Source organism: Amborella trichopoda, chromosome 3 (assembly GCF_054954075.1).
Source record: "Amborella trichopoda isolate Santa Cruz 75 chromosome 3, AtrichopodaSantaCruz75HAP2 v2.0, whole genome shotgun sequence".
Lineage (NCBI taxonomy): Eukaryota > Viridiplantae > Streptophyta > Magnoliopsida > Amborellales > Amborellaceae > Amborella > Amborella trichopoda.
In genome coordinates, this window is record NC_142338.1 from 49,200,064 (window position 1) to 49,217,221 (window position 17,158).

At 37.0% G+C, this 17,158-nt stretch overlaps 1 protein-coding gene across 5 annotated transcripts in view; it reads left to right on the forward strand.

Moving 5' to 3' along the window:
• Positions 1 to 1,379: 1,379 nt before the first annotated feature.
• The window catches only part of LOC18429072 (MraZ), a 49,215-nt gene continuing 33,436 nt past the window's right edge, over positions 1,380 to 17,158 (forward strand). For 4 of the 5 annotated variants that reach the window (XR_016051433.1, XR_016051434.1, XM_020664201.2 and 1 more), the window contains exons 1-4: positions 1,380 to 1,574; positions 5,485 to 6,733; positions 10,561 to 10,676; positions 13,697 to 13,905. Coding sequence is in view for 2 of the 5 variants with exons in the window: in XM_020664201.2 (XP_020519860.2) it covers positions 5,868 to 6,733; positions 10,561 to 10,676; positions 13,697 to 13,905 (1,191 nt within the window). In the remaining 3 variants the exon portion in view is untranslated. Of the gene's footprint in view, positions 1,575 to 5,484; positions 6,734 to 10,560; positions 10,746 to 13,696; positions 13,906 to 17,158 lie in introns of all 5 variants that reach the window. The other variant, XM_088861081.1, reaches the window with a different exon arrangement.

A 17,158-nucleotide genomic window follows, 5' to 3' on the forward strand; every position in this document is an offset into this window, starting at 1 on the left:
TTGATTTATAAAAAACAAATGAAAATTGAAATACTATCAGACAATCGTGACCGTGAGATGAACTTTGGATGGTGATGAGCATAAGTGAAATCACTGTTCATTTTCGCTTATAGGCGTTCGGAAGACTTTTCCAATTTTTCAAGGAAATTATGATCTAGGTCATTGTATCTTGAAAATAAATTTTTTAAAATATTTAATAATATATTTTGTTAATTTTTTTTATCGTCTATTTGGTACCCTTCTCTCAATGTCCATCCTAAAGATTTACGTTGATAGTCAAGATGCATCATTTAACCCACAAATAAACTTTTCCTTTAGTATACAATGAGGCTATGTACCTCTGGTACAAGGGGGTAGCAATTAATTTTGTCCAATGGATGGGAAACTATCTGATGTACATGAGGCTATGTACCTCTGGTACAAGGGGCTAGCAATTAATTTTGTCCAATGGATGGGAAACTATCTGATGTAAAATATAGTGGATGGGAAACTATCTGATGTAAAATATAGTGGTGTGACATAAAGTTCAAGAAAATTTCTTTTGAACTTTGAGTTTGATCGATTGAATAAATGCAACCACCCAAATTCACATCCAATGAACAAGATTAATTGTTACCACCTTGTAATAGAGGTAAATAGTATCATTGTAAAAATAGGAAAAAGTTTATAAGGTTGGCATGTTAAAATGTAGAAAGGTGCACCGATAGAATCCTTCGAAAAAAGTTGTTTTGATGTTAAAAAAGCTTCTAATATATTATCGCGGAATCGAGATGTATAAATATGGAGAAAAAAAAGAGATTTCAAGTCCTAAAAATAATATATCTTGCAACTATTATTTAGACCGTCCATTTTTAAGATTTTTATGCGGTTATAGCTTTACTTGATTTGAACTATTTTTGAAGTTTAAATTTAGGAAAGTGTACAACGGTATCATTTACTTTAGGTAGTCATAATTAATCTTAACCATTGGATGTGAAATTGGATGGCTGCATTTATTCCATTAACCAAGATCAAACTTAAAAATATTTTTTTCTAATTTTATACCACATCCAAGCTATCACATTGAATGGTTATAAATAATTGTGACCACCATAACTTAAAATTTTATCAATTAAGATAAAAATAGAATCACTCCATCCTAAAAATTACCAAAATTAGATCCCATGATAAAGTTTGGAGGTGCACATTGATTATTTAAGATTGCAACTTCAGACATACCACACCATACATGGTAATATAACAAGTGGCTAGGCCCGTTCAGGAGGGGTAGTTTAGCTATTTCATGTAATTGGAAAGGCATTAGTACAATATTCACACTCCATGAATTTCGAGGGTATTCCTGGCATTTTCAAGTAAAAACTAGAAAAACCTCCGAGGGTAAGTTTGGGTATATATTTTTTGTGGACAGGCTCCCTGTATCTAGGCAGAAAAGGAAAGGGCGCGGGGAAAACGCTCACTCTGTGTGCAGCACTAGTAGCTCGAATAGTTTGAATGCTCGATTTCCATTAAACAAATCCAAATTTTTTTTAAGGGTTTCTCATTTCCTTTACTGGATTGGTTTCTCTTGTAACCAGGTAATTTTGTGCATTTTTGGATTAATTTAATTTAGTTTTAATCCTGTCATTTTGAAATGTTTGGATTGGTGATCCGATTGATGGATATTTGAGATGGTTGTGCCTGATCGTTCCTTTCTTCTCTAATTTTGATATTTTTTGTTTTATGTATTCTCTCTTTAAGAGTGTCATTTTTGAATTGTGAGTGTTCCTTTGAGATTTGTGCAATCAGTGGTGTGTTTGCGTTTGAATTTTTGACGAACAGGTGCATTTGTTTGATTTCAGGGTTTTGAATGGACCATCATGTGATATAATTTTCCATCTATTATTTTTTAAACAGTTGTCGTGGAATTGTCTGGTTTTTTGGTGGGAATTTGGTGGCCTTTTCCATTCATGTTCCTCTATTTGGTTAAATCGTTGGGATTTATGGTGAAAATTGAGCATGTTTGGTTAGACATGCATGGGATGACTCCAAGTTAATTCATACTTGCCTTTGAATACACTCTGCCTGTTTTTTAACTTCAAAATGGTTAATTCTTCCTTATATAGATGATTCGAGGGGTGACTGTTATGGTGGTCATATGACTGGGTTTTCTCTGATGGATCGTGGGGATTCATAGTATTTGTAACATTCTGGCCCTGTTTGAGCCCATTTACTATCTTATTTTGCCCATGTTCATCTTGATTCCCTGGCATTTGAGGATTCTAGCATTTAATTGGAGACTCCAGTCTCTCACCTGATTAATTGGATAGAATGGCGCTTGGTTCATGCTTTTTAATTTAAAATATCTGATAAGGTATCTGATAAGGTATTTCCTATTACATCAGTATCTCGAAGCTTGTTTTGTATCCATAAACTTTCGCAATCAGTATTTGATAATTTGACAATTTGTTGATTTCAACATTTGATGACTAGTCACATATTGTTCTAGATTGAAATATGTGGAAAGACAACACGATTCTGAGTCAAACGAGTATGCTCTATAAATTAATCATTTACAGGATATTTCGGAACATGAATAGCTCATCTTGATTGATCGATGTTGAATCACTGTTTTAGAGAAGAATCTTATGATTGATATAGCTTGGAATGAACTTGGCAAAAAGAGGGCACTTCTGTATTTTTAATAGCTTTACATTGGAAATTGGGTCGGCGAAAAAGGTGCACGATCTTGGATATAACTTTTCAGCTAACTAAAATCATACATTAAATAATCTTAATTAGCGGCACCAAGACCTACCTTCGCATTTGTCTGACAAAGCTACATTGTATAAATGTAATCTACCACTCTTTCTTTCTGTTACGAAGTTAGACTATGGCCTTGAAGGGTTCCTAAGTTTTTTTAGAACCAATAGGGCTAATGTAGATATAAATCTAGTGGGAGAACCTACACATGGTTACATTGCATCCTTTATTATCGTAGGAGAGTGAATCGCATAAAAAGGCTTCCGTCACCAAGGCCCTCCTCCCAACTTCTGTTTTGTTAAATGTATTTGGTTGATTGTAACTACCTTCTGTTTGTGTGGTCTACTCAACCGTTGTCATTGAAGCAAAGGTGCAAACTTCTTCTATGTAAAATAAAAACATAATCTAACTCTCTTAGACCATCGTCTCCACTAGCCATCTTTCAAATCCATCTTGAATGTGCCCCATGAACAAGACACACCCTACCAATAACTGGATATGCTCTTTTTAATGGCCCAAGTACCACTTCCTCGTTGAAATTGGGAAACATTCTGTCTGGTTTTCAACAATATATGTATTTCTGTGAGTAAGTAGTTGGTGCTAGTCTGAAAATAGTATGGGCCATTATGGGGATTGGCATGTATATTAGGGGCTTTTCTGGATGTCGTCGTTATCACCTCACAAAATTACCTGAGATAAACTTAGAGGCAGTTCTACAAATAAGTTTATCTAACTTAGAGGCAGTTTTACATATAAGTTTATCATTTGAAAGCTGTTTTTCTTTATTTGAGCAATTTGCGAGATCACATTGTTTAGCTAGATATAACTAAAAATGACTTAAAATCATAAAAACAGTTATTAATTAAAGGGAAAAGTTTTAGTAAGGCTGCAACCTTAAAATGTAGAATCACAGATGCACCTCAAAAATCTATTAGAAATGTTATTTTAATGTTGAACAAAACCCTCTAATCGATCATCTCGACATCGAGATGTATGACTATGAAAACAAAAATTTTTTGAGTCCCGGAAATAGTCCAACTTGCAACACACGATCTAAATCGTCCATTTTCAAGATTTTCATATATTTATAGATTTACTTGATTTTAACCATTTTTGGATTTTAAAATTTTCTAATTAGGTATGAAAATAGATTTTAAGATTATACTAAGAATTTTTTACAACAAAATTACATGATGTGATAAAATTTTAAGGTGCGCCTTAATTGGATTGTTTAAGGTTGCAACCTTATTGACACCGCACCCCTAATTAAATGACATTATGTATAATTTAAGGTGTTACCAAACAATTGAGAATTTAGGTGTAGCACAAATAGGCGATAAGATGAGAGAGAATAGACTTAGGTGGGCTGGCCATTTGTGGTGCCGACGAAGTACACCTGTTTGGAGGTGCGAGTTATTTCAAGTGGAAGGACTTAAAAGGGCAAGGGGTAGACCCACAAGGACATAGTTGGAAGTAGTTCGGAAAGATATGGGGACTTTTGGCCTCACTGAGGGTATGGCCTTTCATAGAGCAGAATGACGGACCAGGATTTGTGTAGATGACCTCAATTAATTGGAAAAAGGTTATGATGATGATGATGATGATGATGACCAAACAACTAATAAGATATTTGTTGAGTAAATTAATTTTGAATAAGATTGTCTACTCCTGGTAAGATTAGCTGTCATCCAAACAGGCCCCAGAATTATTTTGATGTATCAATGTAATGAGGATGCTGTTGTTGTTAGCTTCCCATGGCTAATCTAACATTTTATGCTGTGCACGTGCTACGCTGAAGATGCACTAATGAATCCCTCACATGTAGTTTGTGTGACTCACATGGGCAGATATAATCGCAGTATGCAAGAGGCTACACCTTAGATTGGTTCTCACCATCTTACTGGTAGAGCATGGTCTATGGCTATGCTGCTACATATTCTTTTACAGGCAAGGACTCTAGGTATGATGTGAAAGTGACAAGTTATTTGATCCTATGTACAAGGTGCGGTGCTTGAGTAGGTCCTAGTTAATTGATTTTGGTGATGGTTAGCCTCTGCTAAGGGTGTTCGCTCAGCTCCACTGGCGATGGGCCAAGATTGAGCAATCTTTTGCTGCTTGCATGCCAAGATGAACACTCTAGCTCATATTAAACATTCCAAGCTGAAGCTGGGACAGGTCAGCTTGAGCTTGCCTGGGGCTTATTTATCAATTTTTTTTAATATTTATGATATAAAAAAAATTCTGTACATGTTATTATTATATTGAATTCACCTCAAATAGGAAACTCAAGATACTATGTAGATATTGTATATATAATATATTTTTTGGGTAGATTAGTGGTAGAATTCAAACCTCATAATGGCTGTTGGTGATTCTTGTCCTTTCGGAGGTTTGGACTGTGATTATTGTTTAAAAGAAATCTGCTCATAAATTTGTTATGTTACTGTTATTTGATGTTGGTTACTTACCTGGTGTACTATTTATTCTTATTCCTGTGTTGCCTTCTCCCATCTCTTTATCATGGTTATTTTTTCTCTTGTTGTGTTGCATGTGAAATAGAGTGGGTGACAGTGATATCTGAATATCTCATAATTGCTGGAAATCTCAGGTGCTTTGATGTAAGGACATCTTAAATAATGATGTATAAAAACATTTCAGCTTACTATGTTGATATTTTTATGTCATATTTCTGGTTTTTGGATCTGTTCTGGAACTAATTTGCCGCTCTATTTGGATTATGTGCAGGTTATCAACATCATTATTCCCATAGTGCTTCTGTACTGTTGGTCGTACACATTTGCCTTGATGAGCCCTTTTTAGGTTATATTTTTGGTCCTTTGATGCCTGCTCAATTACATATCCTCATTCCTGGATAGGATCTCTTCATGATGGGATCCTCATCCAAGTCTTTGGACATGAGAAAATCTGGAGTTCGTCTGCTGCATCTGATGCACCTGAAGTTTTGCTTACCTGAGCAAGTCAAATTTGAGGACAACAGCTGCTAGCCTGTTCTTTGTTGTGCAGTACCAAAACTCCTACAAGTTCTGCATGAGTTTTAGCCTGTTACGTGGTGCTAAACAAAGGCATTTAGATAATCAGTTTTGCCTTATATTTGGATGGTCATGTGAATGGTGATGCATACAATTTTGAAATACGTGCATCATTGGGCTATTTTGCTGGCACTATTTTACATACCCTTGTTTTTTCTTACAGTGGGTGCTTATAATAGTGAATCTGTAGTATTTGGAAAAAGAGTAGAGGACCTTTTAACGGGTTTCCATGGTGAAAAATATAGAGGCCACACCTTTGGGCATATCGGAAGTTCCACTTTGCCACCATCATTTGGAAAGACCTCGGCATCTTGCGAGGATGACTTGAAGGGTGTTGGTTCCTTAAATACAACATGTCGTCTTAATTCCAGTTTGTATTTTAATGATGATATATACATATTTGGTCTGGGAAACTTGGAGATTCTGCCACATGTTTCACTAGTTTGTTCAGTTCCAGGCTGTTCAATTAATGTCAACATATCTGGGAATGTTAAACTAGGGAAATATTCAGTTGTCATTGCAAGTACTGTAGTCATTAATGCTACTAATGTAAGTTTGGAGCACTCTTCGTCTTTAAACACCACTGCCCAAGGTGCATCCCCACCACCTCAAACTAGTGGAACCCCACTAGGCCCTGATGGAGCTGGTGGAGGGCATGGAGGTCGGGGTGCTCTTTGCTTGAAGGGAAACCACAAGTCACAAGAAGATGTATGGGGCGGGGATGTTTATGCTTGGTCCACATTATCTGATCCATGGAGTTACGGGAGTAAGGGTGGCACAACGTCCGCGTTGGAACACTTTGGGGGCAATGGAGGGGGACGGGTAATGATTAATGTCAAGGAGATTGTAGAAGTTAATGGATCTGTAACTGCAGAAGGAGGTGAAGGAGGACTGAAGGGAGGAGGTGGATCTGGGGGCAGTATCATAATCTATGCTTTTAAGCTGTAAGTATATCGGATTATGAAGGGTTGGGCTTTCCATTTGTTATCTTTCTCATCACACATTAAGGGTTGCTTGATGATTATCAAGTTGTGAGCTGCAAGTAAACACAACAAACTTTACGTTTCCCAGTTTGCTTGTATCATAGAATTATATTTTGTTGTTTGTTTATATTCTGTTTGTAATTGTTTGTCAATTAGGCCTGACCTTTGTTTTGGATTTTCAGAACCGTAATTCCTGTTCCACTTGAAGGCGCCCAAGTATGATTTTCTTCGGACCATGTAACATGATTGTAAAGAAAACATGCATAATCTAGAAAATGAATATATTAAAGGAATATGTGGTCTCAACGACAGCTGGTGTTTGGCTTCCTAATGTGGTCTGTCGCAAAATTGGCATCTGAGAGATACTACTTATCTATGAATGAGATTCTCCTATGCTCTACTCAAGAAATCATCCTCAAGAAGATGATCCACCAGATGTAGCTTATTAATTATTTATCTCGATGATGATTATAAAGGAAAATACATCATAGATTAATATTGGATAGTCTTTGTCCATACAAGTGTCTTCATGTATTTTAAACTTTAATGTGACATCTCTTTAAAAGAAATAAAGATAGTTTAGGATAGATAACATAGGCACTCTGTGCATTGTGTTGACTTTTGGTGGGCTGTGGGTGATCATAGGATTGCCAGTGAGATGTCTAGACTTGTGAACCTCATGATCTTATATTCTAATCTGCCACCATGTTAAAAGTTTGATGCTTGACCCATTTGTAATGTATTAGTGTTAATAACTATCAAGGTAGTAATTCTATTGGTGTAATAAGGGATTGATAAGGGATTAATTTCCGGTCATACATGATTTGGTGGATGACCAGTTTGACCTTCATGCGAATAGGCCATATCAGGAAGCAAAAACAACCTTTGATGAACAGATGCAATAGTTGATTTTCATGAGAATAATTATATACTTGAACACAAGTGTCTCAGAAAACCAATTTGGTTTATACTAGGTAGGTCAACAACTGATGCTATTTTCCTACTTAGGCCACTGATTGAGAAGTTTAAGGTGAAGGGAAAAAAGACCTCCACATGGTCTTTATTGATCTAGAGAAAACTTATGATAGATTACCTCGAGATTTGATTTGGTGGTGTTGGTAAAGAGAGCAGTCTCTAAATACTACATCAACTTGGTGAGAGATATGTATGAGGGAGCGCTAATTAGTGTACAAACAACTAGTGGAGAGACGAATGAGTTTCCACTGGCAATATGTCTACATCAGGGGTTGACATTGAACCCATACCTCTTTGCCTTAGTTATGGATGACTTAACTAGGCACCTACAAGATGAGGTACCATGGTGCATGTTATTTGTGGATGACAGAGTTTTGATTGATGAGACCTGAAACGATGTCAACACAAGTTAGAACTTTGGAGGGATGCTATAGAATCTAAAGGTTTTAAAACTAGCCCGTCTAAGACAAAGTATATGGAATGCAAGTTTAGTAATGATAGGAGTAGAGACGAGGAAGTAGTTAAGATTGATGGTCAAGAAATATAAAAAAGAGTGCACTTTCGATATCTTGGGTCGATAATCTAGGAAAATAGAGAGATTAAGGAAGATGTCGCCCATAGAATTAGAGCAGGGTGTGCGAAGTGGAGATGTGCAATTGAAGTTTATGTGATCGCCACATACCAATGAAGTTGAAGGATAAATTCTATAGGATAGTTGTGAGACCATCTTTGCTTTATGGGCCGGAATGTTGGGCCGTCAAGAAACAACATACCCATGAGAAGAGGATGTTGAGATGGATGAGTGGCATGACAAAAAGGGATAGAATTCTAAATGAATACATTTGGGAGAATGTAGGTGTGATGCCAATAGGCAATAAAATGAAAAAAAGTAGATTTAGGTGGCCTGACATGTGTGGTGCAGACTTAGTACAACACCTATTAGGAGTTGCAAGTTGGTTCAGGTTGAAGGCTAAAAAAGGACAAGGAGTAGGCCCCAAAAGACATGGTTGGAAGTAGTGAGAAAAGACATGGCGACGTGTATGGCCTCATTGAGGGTATGACCCTTAATAGAGAAAAATGACTGGCCAAGATTTGTGTAGCTGACCCCAGATGGTGGGAAAAGGTTCTGACGATGACGATGATGATAGATGAACAACACATGATCATATGCATATATATGCAACACTTTTTATTTATTTAGGCAATTGCTTGAGAAGTTCAGGGAGAAGAGAAAAGGCTTCCACATAGTCTTTATTGATATAGAAATACATATGATAGGGTGACTAGATAAATAATTTAGTGGGTGTTGGAAAAGAAAGGAGTTTCAAGAGGATATATTAACATAGTTAGAGATATGTAAGAAGGAGTGCTAACTAGTGCGAGGACCTCTAGTGGAGAGCAAATAAGTTTGAAGTGACACTATGCCTACATCAGGGGTCAATGTTGAGCCCATATCTCTTTCCTTGGTTTATGGATAAGGTGATCGTCACATACCAATGATACTGAAGGGTATGGAACGGTTGTAGGACCAACCATATTTTATGAGATAGAATGTTGGGCAGTCAAGAAACAACATATCCATAGAATGAGTTAGCTGAGATGATGATGCTGAGATGGATGAGTGGCAAGACAAGGAAGGATGGAATTTGAAATAAATACATGCAAGGGAACTTAAGGGTTGCTCCAACAGGCAATAAATGAGGGAAAGTAGACTTATGTGGTCCGGTCACGTGTAGCGTCGACCTAGAAGAACATCGGTTAGAAGGAGTGATTTGGTTCAAGTGGAAGGCTCTAAAAGGGCAAGAGGAAGGCTTGGAAGGACATAGATGGAAGTAGTGAAAAGCTATGGTAATTTGTGGTCGGATTGTATGGCCCTTGATAGAGCAGAATTGCTGAATGGGATTCGTGTATCCAACCCAAAATAGTTGTAATAAAGCTCGGATGATGATGACGATGATGATGCATACATAAGCATATATATATATATATATATATATATATATATATATATATATATATATATATATATATATATATATACATATATACATATATACATATACATATATGTCAAAAGCAATTGTGCCTTGAGCCTTCCAAATCCATTGATGCGATGTGGCATCTGTTTCTATAACTTCTTTAAGGTATCTTCTTGAGATGATACCTGAGACTGGTAGGCCTTTCGTGTTGGAGCCATTGTACGTACATCATGTGACAAATCAAGTTATACTTTGTAAATGTGTTACTCGAAGCTTATCATCATCATCATCATTCAAGCTTTATCCCAATTATTTGGGGTCGGCTATAATAAGATATGGCAAAGTTTTACGCTGGCTGCCTACCTAATGCAACTCATCTCCTTTACTCGGTTTTAGGATAGGTGAAGGGAAAGTTTAAGGTCCTCACTCTTATTAGACCCATGTTATTCAAAGCTCAATAAACCTTTTTGGTTCCCTACTTGGTAACTAACTCAGTAAAGCTTTTCATCTCCTGTTTGGGAATCCATCCAATACAATTGTATTAATAACATGATAGGTCTTAAAGGCTCCCTATAAGCTACCAATTTGATGATCTCTTGGGCTGGAACTATAGAATGGTAATGATGTTTCTTATCCCTGTCCTTTTTGTTACTATTGATTATTGTTCGGACCACTTTATTCTAGAATTCTTCTATGTGATATGTTCTTTACCTTCCTCCTATTCAGTTATAGTAATTTATCAGGACATACTGAATATTGGTATAGATATGAGGAAAAAATAGATAGTCGTATTGATACCTGGCAATTCTAATATCCATGTCCTTTCTATGATAGGAAAGGAACTGGTACAGTCAGCGCAGCAGGTGGCAGAGGTTGGGGGGGAGGCGGTGGTGGAAGAATATCACTGCACTGCTATAGCATGCAAGAAGATGTGGGAGTTCTTGTCCATGGTCTGTATTTAGATCATTATTTGTTTAAACAAAGTGGCAACATACCATGAATTGCTAAATGTGGTATTGGTTAGTAAGCTTCTCCTGGGTTCTCAGTGCAAGGCAGACACATGTTCTTTTTGCCAGAAAATTAAGACTAGCAATTTGCTTTTGACAATCATAATATAGTCTCATTGATATGCTCTCCTGCATTTCCATGCTTTTATTAATGTTGGTATTTTCCCAAGAAAAGAAGTCTCTGTGGAACACATTGTTTAACGGCTGTGGCATTTGAATAATGTACACTATAATTGGAACATGCATGGAATTTTGTACTTCTGCACATAATTGCAATGTATTTCTTTTTCTTGGATATTCTTTTAATTTTTACATATTTTTGATAACAATGGTTGTGTTTCTGCCTTTATGGTATACTGACCTCTAATGTAAGGTTATGAACTATAGGGTGTCTAAATGGAGATATAGAATACCAACAGTTAATTTAGGGAATGGTTTGGTCTTTACGCTTTGCTCGAAATCTGCTGGAGCTTACCACGACATAGATGATTCCAGCAACATTGGTTCTTTAGCAAGATTTGATTTGGCAGGCTGACCCCGGCTCTATATCCAAATGAGCAGATCTTACGATGATTTGAATGTTACAGTGTCTATCAATTATATGGAAGATTGTGAAATTTGTTTTTTCATGTGAGATTAGTTTTTGTAAGCTTCTGCAGGGGCGGTTCACTGGAAAGTAAATCATTTTTAGACATGTATACATGATTCCTATTTGGGAATGGTCACCTCTACATGCCTACTGTTTTGTAGATGCTTTTAGATGATTCTAGTCACTATGATGTACCTTACCTAGGGACTGCTTTTGGGGGGAGGGGGGTGGAACGGGGGAAGGGAAAGAAGAAAGTAAATTGTTAAGCCTTGGGAAATAATTGTGAAGCCTTGGGAAATAATTGTGAAGCCTTGGAACAATGCTTCAACACATGAGAGAGATGCTGCAAACTGCTATTGAAGCATTTTGACTGAACTCATTCAGCATGATCTCCTTCCCAGGCTACTGCATGGCTTAAAGATTTAAAATCTCAGAGCAGTGGTTTGGTCTAAACTTTGTGCAAGTTGTGTGTGCTTCTCCTAACCTTCAAAAATTAATGACACACACTAGCATGTGACAGCTCGGGCTGCCCTAATTACTTGTTCCCTGAGAGGACCTCATTAAAGATTCAAAAGTCGTTGCACATCCAACATTTGATATACTCAAGTTGGGACAGTGTAAGTTCTGAAGAGACAAATAGTTCATGCCATTTGGGTGTCACTATACAAAAGGTGCATAAAGGTAGCAATGTCATCCAAATGGTTATTCTTTTGACTAGCATTATTTGTTTATAGGTCCTCTGTTACCATTTTCATGTTATAGGTTACCCCAAACTCTTCCTGTTATAGATAGGTTAGGCATGCCATCAATTGGAAACAATTGTTTCTGCTTACACAATATCAGTATGTGATGGAGGACCAAGGGGGATTTGGCTTCTACACCAGTGCAACATGCGTGGCGGGCTTAGAGAGAGGATTAGGCGTAGGAAATGGAGTTTCAATTAGTTTAGCTTTCACAAGGCTCTAGGTTTTCTACAATGTTTAGGGCAACATGGTTTGGCATGTATCGAGGTCTTCTATCTTGAGTGGGAATGAAATGATAGGAGGCCAAGGAGTTAGGACTTAGGCTAGATCTATGGTTGAGTGTTTGGTGGGGTTAAGGTGAAGTTTAGGGTTTTAGTTAGAGGGCTTAATAGAGGTTAAAGTTGCTAGAATGTAACACTCACACAACATACGAGGATGAAAATGGAGAATTGGGGGATATAAAATACTAGGGATGTAGGGTGCATGGGTACGGTTTGCTGAGGGCTGGTTTTCCTGGGGTCTAGAGGAGCATTTGTTATGATGGATATGAGTCTTTCTAAGTGTTTTTGTAGGGTGGTGGGATAGAGAAGTACGGGAGAAAAAGAAAACCTTAACTTGCATAAGTAGTCAATACCGTATGCAAATCAGGAGGTCTAGAAATGTGTTGGTATCAACACCAACCAAAACTGTCATGGGGGCAACACCATGGAAGGAGGCATCAATATCTCATGATGGAATCAACACCATCAAGCAAAAGCAAACTTTATTCTTGATGGCATCCAACTACATCTATTTATAGAGTCATAACCCCCAATATTTTTGCTTGGTGTGGATTCCAGCAATCTCTAGAGTTCTTAAAAGCCAACCTTTGAAAATTAGGGAACTAGATCCTTTATAAATTAGGAAATTAGTCCCTTTACAACACATGGAAGCTGCCAATCCTCTAGAGCTCTTCTAGCAAAATCAGAGTCTTAATTCCAACTAATAAGTTTGATTCATTAAAAGGAAAAAAGAAAAATCAAACTACTAATTCGGAGATAACAAGCTTACTAAATGAATAAAAAGGGCTTGTACTAACCTAAACTAATTGAACCTAAGCATAATTTATCCAATAATTTGTAAATAAATTCATCACGATAGTGTACAACATGATTTTGGGGCCCTAGATTCCCAAACTGAAAATAATCCATAAGGGTCATGGGCCTTAAAAAAGTCTTTGATTAAGCTTTGGGTTGCCCAAATGGACCTGGGTCAAAAAGTTATCCCTTAGAGAAATGGTGTGCATTAGTATGCATGTAATAGTGTTGTATCACATTTCCTAAGAAGGAAATATTGTGCATGACAAGATATAATTCATCATTTTAGTCTACAGATCATGCTGGATAGACATGTTTTTTTTGTGAGATTTATATTAGTCTTCGACATCAGTTGAAGTGTAATTTTGAGGAGAGATATTCAATAAATATTATGAAAATGTCATTTAGAACGTTATGGCTCCTGCGATTTAATTTTGAGAGATTTACTCATGTCAGTTAGGCAACTGAGTAGATGTAATTATCGAGAATAATTTCATTGTCACTACTTTATCTTCCCTAAGTCGATGTGTTGGTATTTGTTATTCACTCTATCAGGTGGCGAGAGCATTGGCTGTCCTGGAAATGCTGGAGCAGCCGGCACTATATTTGATGCTTTACTACTAAGTCTGAGAGTTAGCAATTGCAATGTCACTACACAAACTGAAACTCCTTTGTTAGATTTTTCCACAAGCCCTCCTTGGTCAAATGTTTTTGTGGAAAGTCATGCGAAGGCTGTGGTTCCTCTACTCTGGACCAGAGTACAGGTGGTCAATTCTCTTCATCCCTTATTTGTATCTTGTCCATTACTTAATGCATGAGCCTGCTATCCCTTGTTCTCTGCACAAATGGTGCATAGTTGATTCTCAGATAAAGTTTCAGACTTTTACGACTGTGGTTAAGAAAGTGAGATATGCAATTAAGTGGATCTTAATTTTATTAGTCTTAAGCTATTAAAGGTGCATATGTGAACAAACCATTATATGTTTGAGGCTATGGTTAATAAATTTTCTTTCTTTTCTTTTTTTATTGCCCTTTATTTGTCCTATTTCCAAGTTTGCCAGGATGTGACCATATGAACTCGTAAGTTAGTTGCTGAGATCAATTTGTAGCTGTTTGGGAGTACTGAATTACAGAATCTTGGGAAAAAGATTGACACTTGAACAAATTGGATATCATAAATTTCATATTTATCCAAAACATAGATGCTGGAACCTTGTAGGAAATGTCACGGACCTGCTCCGGAACCTCGATTCTGCGGTTCCAGCTAGGAGTCTTGGATGGAACGTGGATCCCTATATTGTGATCTGTGTTCCCAGCAGGTTCGAACCACGGTTCTCAAGTGTATGACACAATGCATATGATTTTTTCTCTATTTGGGATTGATTCATATGCAATGATTCAGTTTTGTGCCCAATGGTATTGTGAACCCACACATCATTCTTGATCCCTTAGAACATACTATTGCGATTCCTTCCCCATGGAATTGCGCTTCCCTATGGCAAGGATTGCGCTCCCTTGATATAGGATCGTACGGACGATGATCCCAACCACAAGGAGCTTCCAACAATCCACGGTTCCGCGGACCCGAGCCCCTGGGAACGCACCTGCACCAGACGACTATGATCCAAACACTGAGCAGTCTCATTAAAAATGAAACCACGTGTTTTTTGTTATCATTTGTTACTTCATTTGGATAGCAGCGTCAATGCATCCTTTAAGCTCTTCCCATAGCACATGCTATATGTCTCCTACTTGTTGGCGTTTGTTACCAAAAGTATTTTACCCAGGAAAGTCTTGAATAGAATCACTTGGGACTATAGAAGAAATATTGGCACTATATACGAAGTATTAGGTTCTAGCTGACAATGTTTCTAGTTGGATGTTCCTATTCCTAACAGTCTGATTATAAGTGAGTGCCTTTTCGATATGTACCCATATCAAACAAAGAAAAAAGAAAAAAAAAAAGTGAATGCTTTTTTGATTAGCATCTGTCTTTCATGTTGTTTTTAGTTGTATTTATTTTGATTGGCTTCATATGGTTTTGATCTTGTGCCAATTTTTCAACAAAATAGAACCAAACAGAGCATACTGAAATGGCAGAACACTAGAAAGACATAATTACATATCCTTGGCCCAGCTCTTGCTGCACCAGATCTTGTTAAACTTTCATGTTTGTTTCCTTTGATACTTGAATGATGTCCTTATCTAGAGAAAGTTAATCAGGGACTTCCAATACTGGGAGCTGTCATGGACTGTTATATTAAACATCCTCTTTACGAATGAAGACTGTATGTTGATTGTTGAACCTTATGATACCAAATAGTTTTCTTTTGTTTTCCTCAATTGGTTAAGGCATTGAGAACCTCCTGTGCATAAAGTATGCCTATCGACTAGTAAAATATAAAACTCTGGCCTGCTGATTTGAAAGAATCTATTCTCTTTTATCAAGAATGACTCATTCAAAACAAACATGCTATAAACTTTACTGCTCTCATCTCAGTAGTACTTAGGGAACTCCGGAGAGTGGGCAGTTCCGATCCATGCGAGGTATTATCTTGAGTTGAAAGCCTTCAACTATGTCTGACTTTAACGATATACTCAAATCTCCTTTTAAACCTTTGACAACTGAATCGCTTCATTTATAATGATGTCCTATTTATTAGTATAAGCAAGTATCTTCTTGTTTAGACCAATTTCTTGAAACATATGGTTGTCTCTGTCCTTCATACTCCAAATCCATGGTACAATGGAAAGCCTATCTCTGAAACCCTTGATATCCATCTCATCAGTGACCATTTGTATACCATATGACAGTCGAATCATGTAAACCGCAGTCGAATCATGTAAACTGGAACAATGGTCGAACAACTTAAAATACTACCATAGGGCAAAAGCTCTTCTTGTGTCTTAGTATTGCATTGGGAGATGGTTTATAGACTTCTCTATCTCATGTTGGGATATGAGCTTGGTGTAAAGGGATTAATAGTTTGAATCTTGTCCCTGTTGGATACCATAAGGAAGGGTGTCACTTGGGGAGGTTTTTCGGTCCTCCAAATTTTACCCTTCAGAAGATCTTTCCACTGTTCATCCTCATAAGGTTTTGCATTGATAACATTGATAAACTTGCCAACAGATTAGCTCTGAGAACTTTTCTTCTTTTTTTTTTTATTATTATTATTTTGATTTTTGTTCGTTCTGATGTATATTAAATCCTAAAGCAAGGCCAGAAGTGCCATGTAATATTTTGCTTAAGATTCCTTTTGATCGACATCATCTAGGAGGAACAGCTTTTGTTTTCATGGATGCACTCTTTTATCTTCTAATCTGTCTCTAGTGGCTCAAGCTAGCTGTGGGATCTGTTCCCCAATGATGTATTCTAACATCATTTCACTTCTAGAACCTACTCGTGCTACATTAACAAGGGACCATGGTCTTACATTGAATGATGGGAAGTCAATATATCTCACTAATTAAAATAATAATGCCCAAGAGTATGAACACATGAGGTTGCATTATTGAAATGCTTTTAAAGGAGAAAACTGACTAAAACGCTTATTACTCTCTCTCTCCATATATATATATATATATATATATAGAAAAGTCTTAAAAACACCTATAAGGGAAAATGAATAGTGTTTCACCTCGCTACGGACTTGCTATTTCCGTGGCAGTCTATTGAACTGTCCCACAACAGACGTTGCAATGTCCGTGACGCTTCCGTGTGAATTTTTGACTGTTACGGACCTAACATGTCCGTGGCCGTCGTTTTATCCATGTCGTCTGATTTTTTCGGATGGTGATGCGCCTATAGGCGAAATCATTGTAGCATTTTGCCTATAGGCGTTGCGTAGTCTCTTCATATATATATATATGTATTCGAGAAATGAAAGAAAGAGAACAATAGAACAATCCAGGTTCGTGGTGCACTATAATAAAGTATAATATAGAAATCGATGGAGAAGCAAAGGGATAACTCTAATACACCATAACTGTACTCATTTCCAGATAGAGACCCAT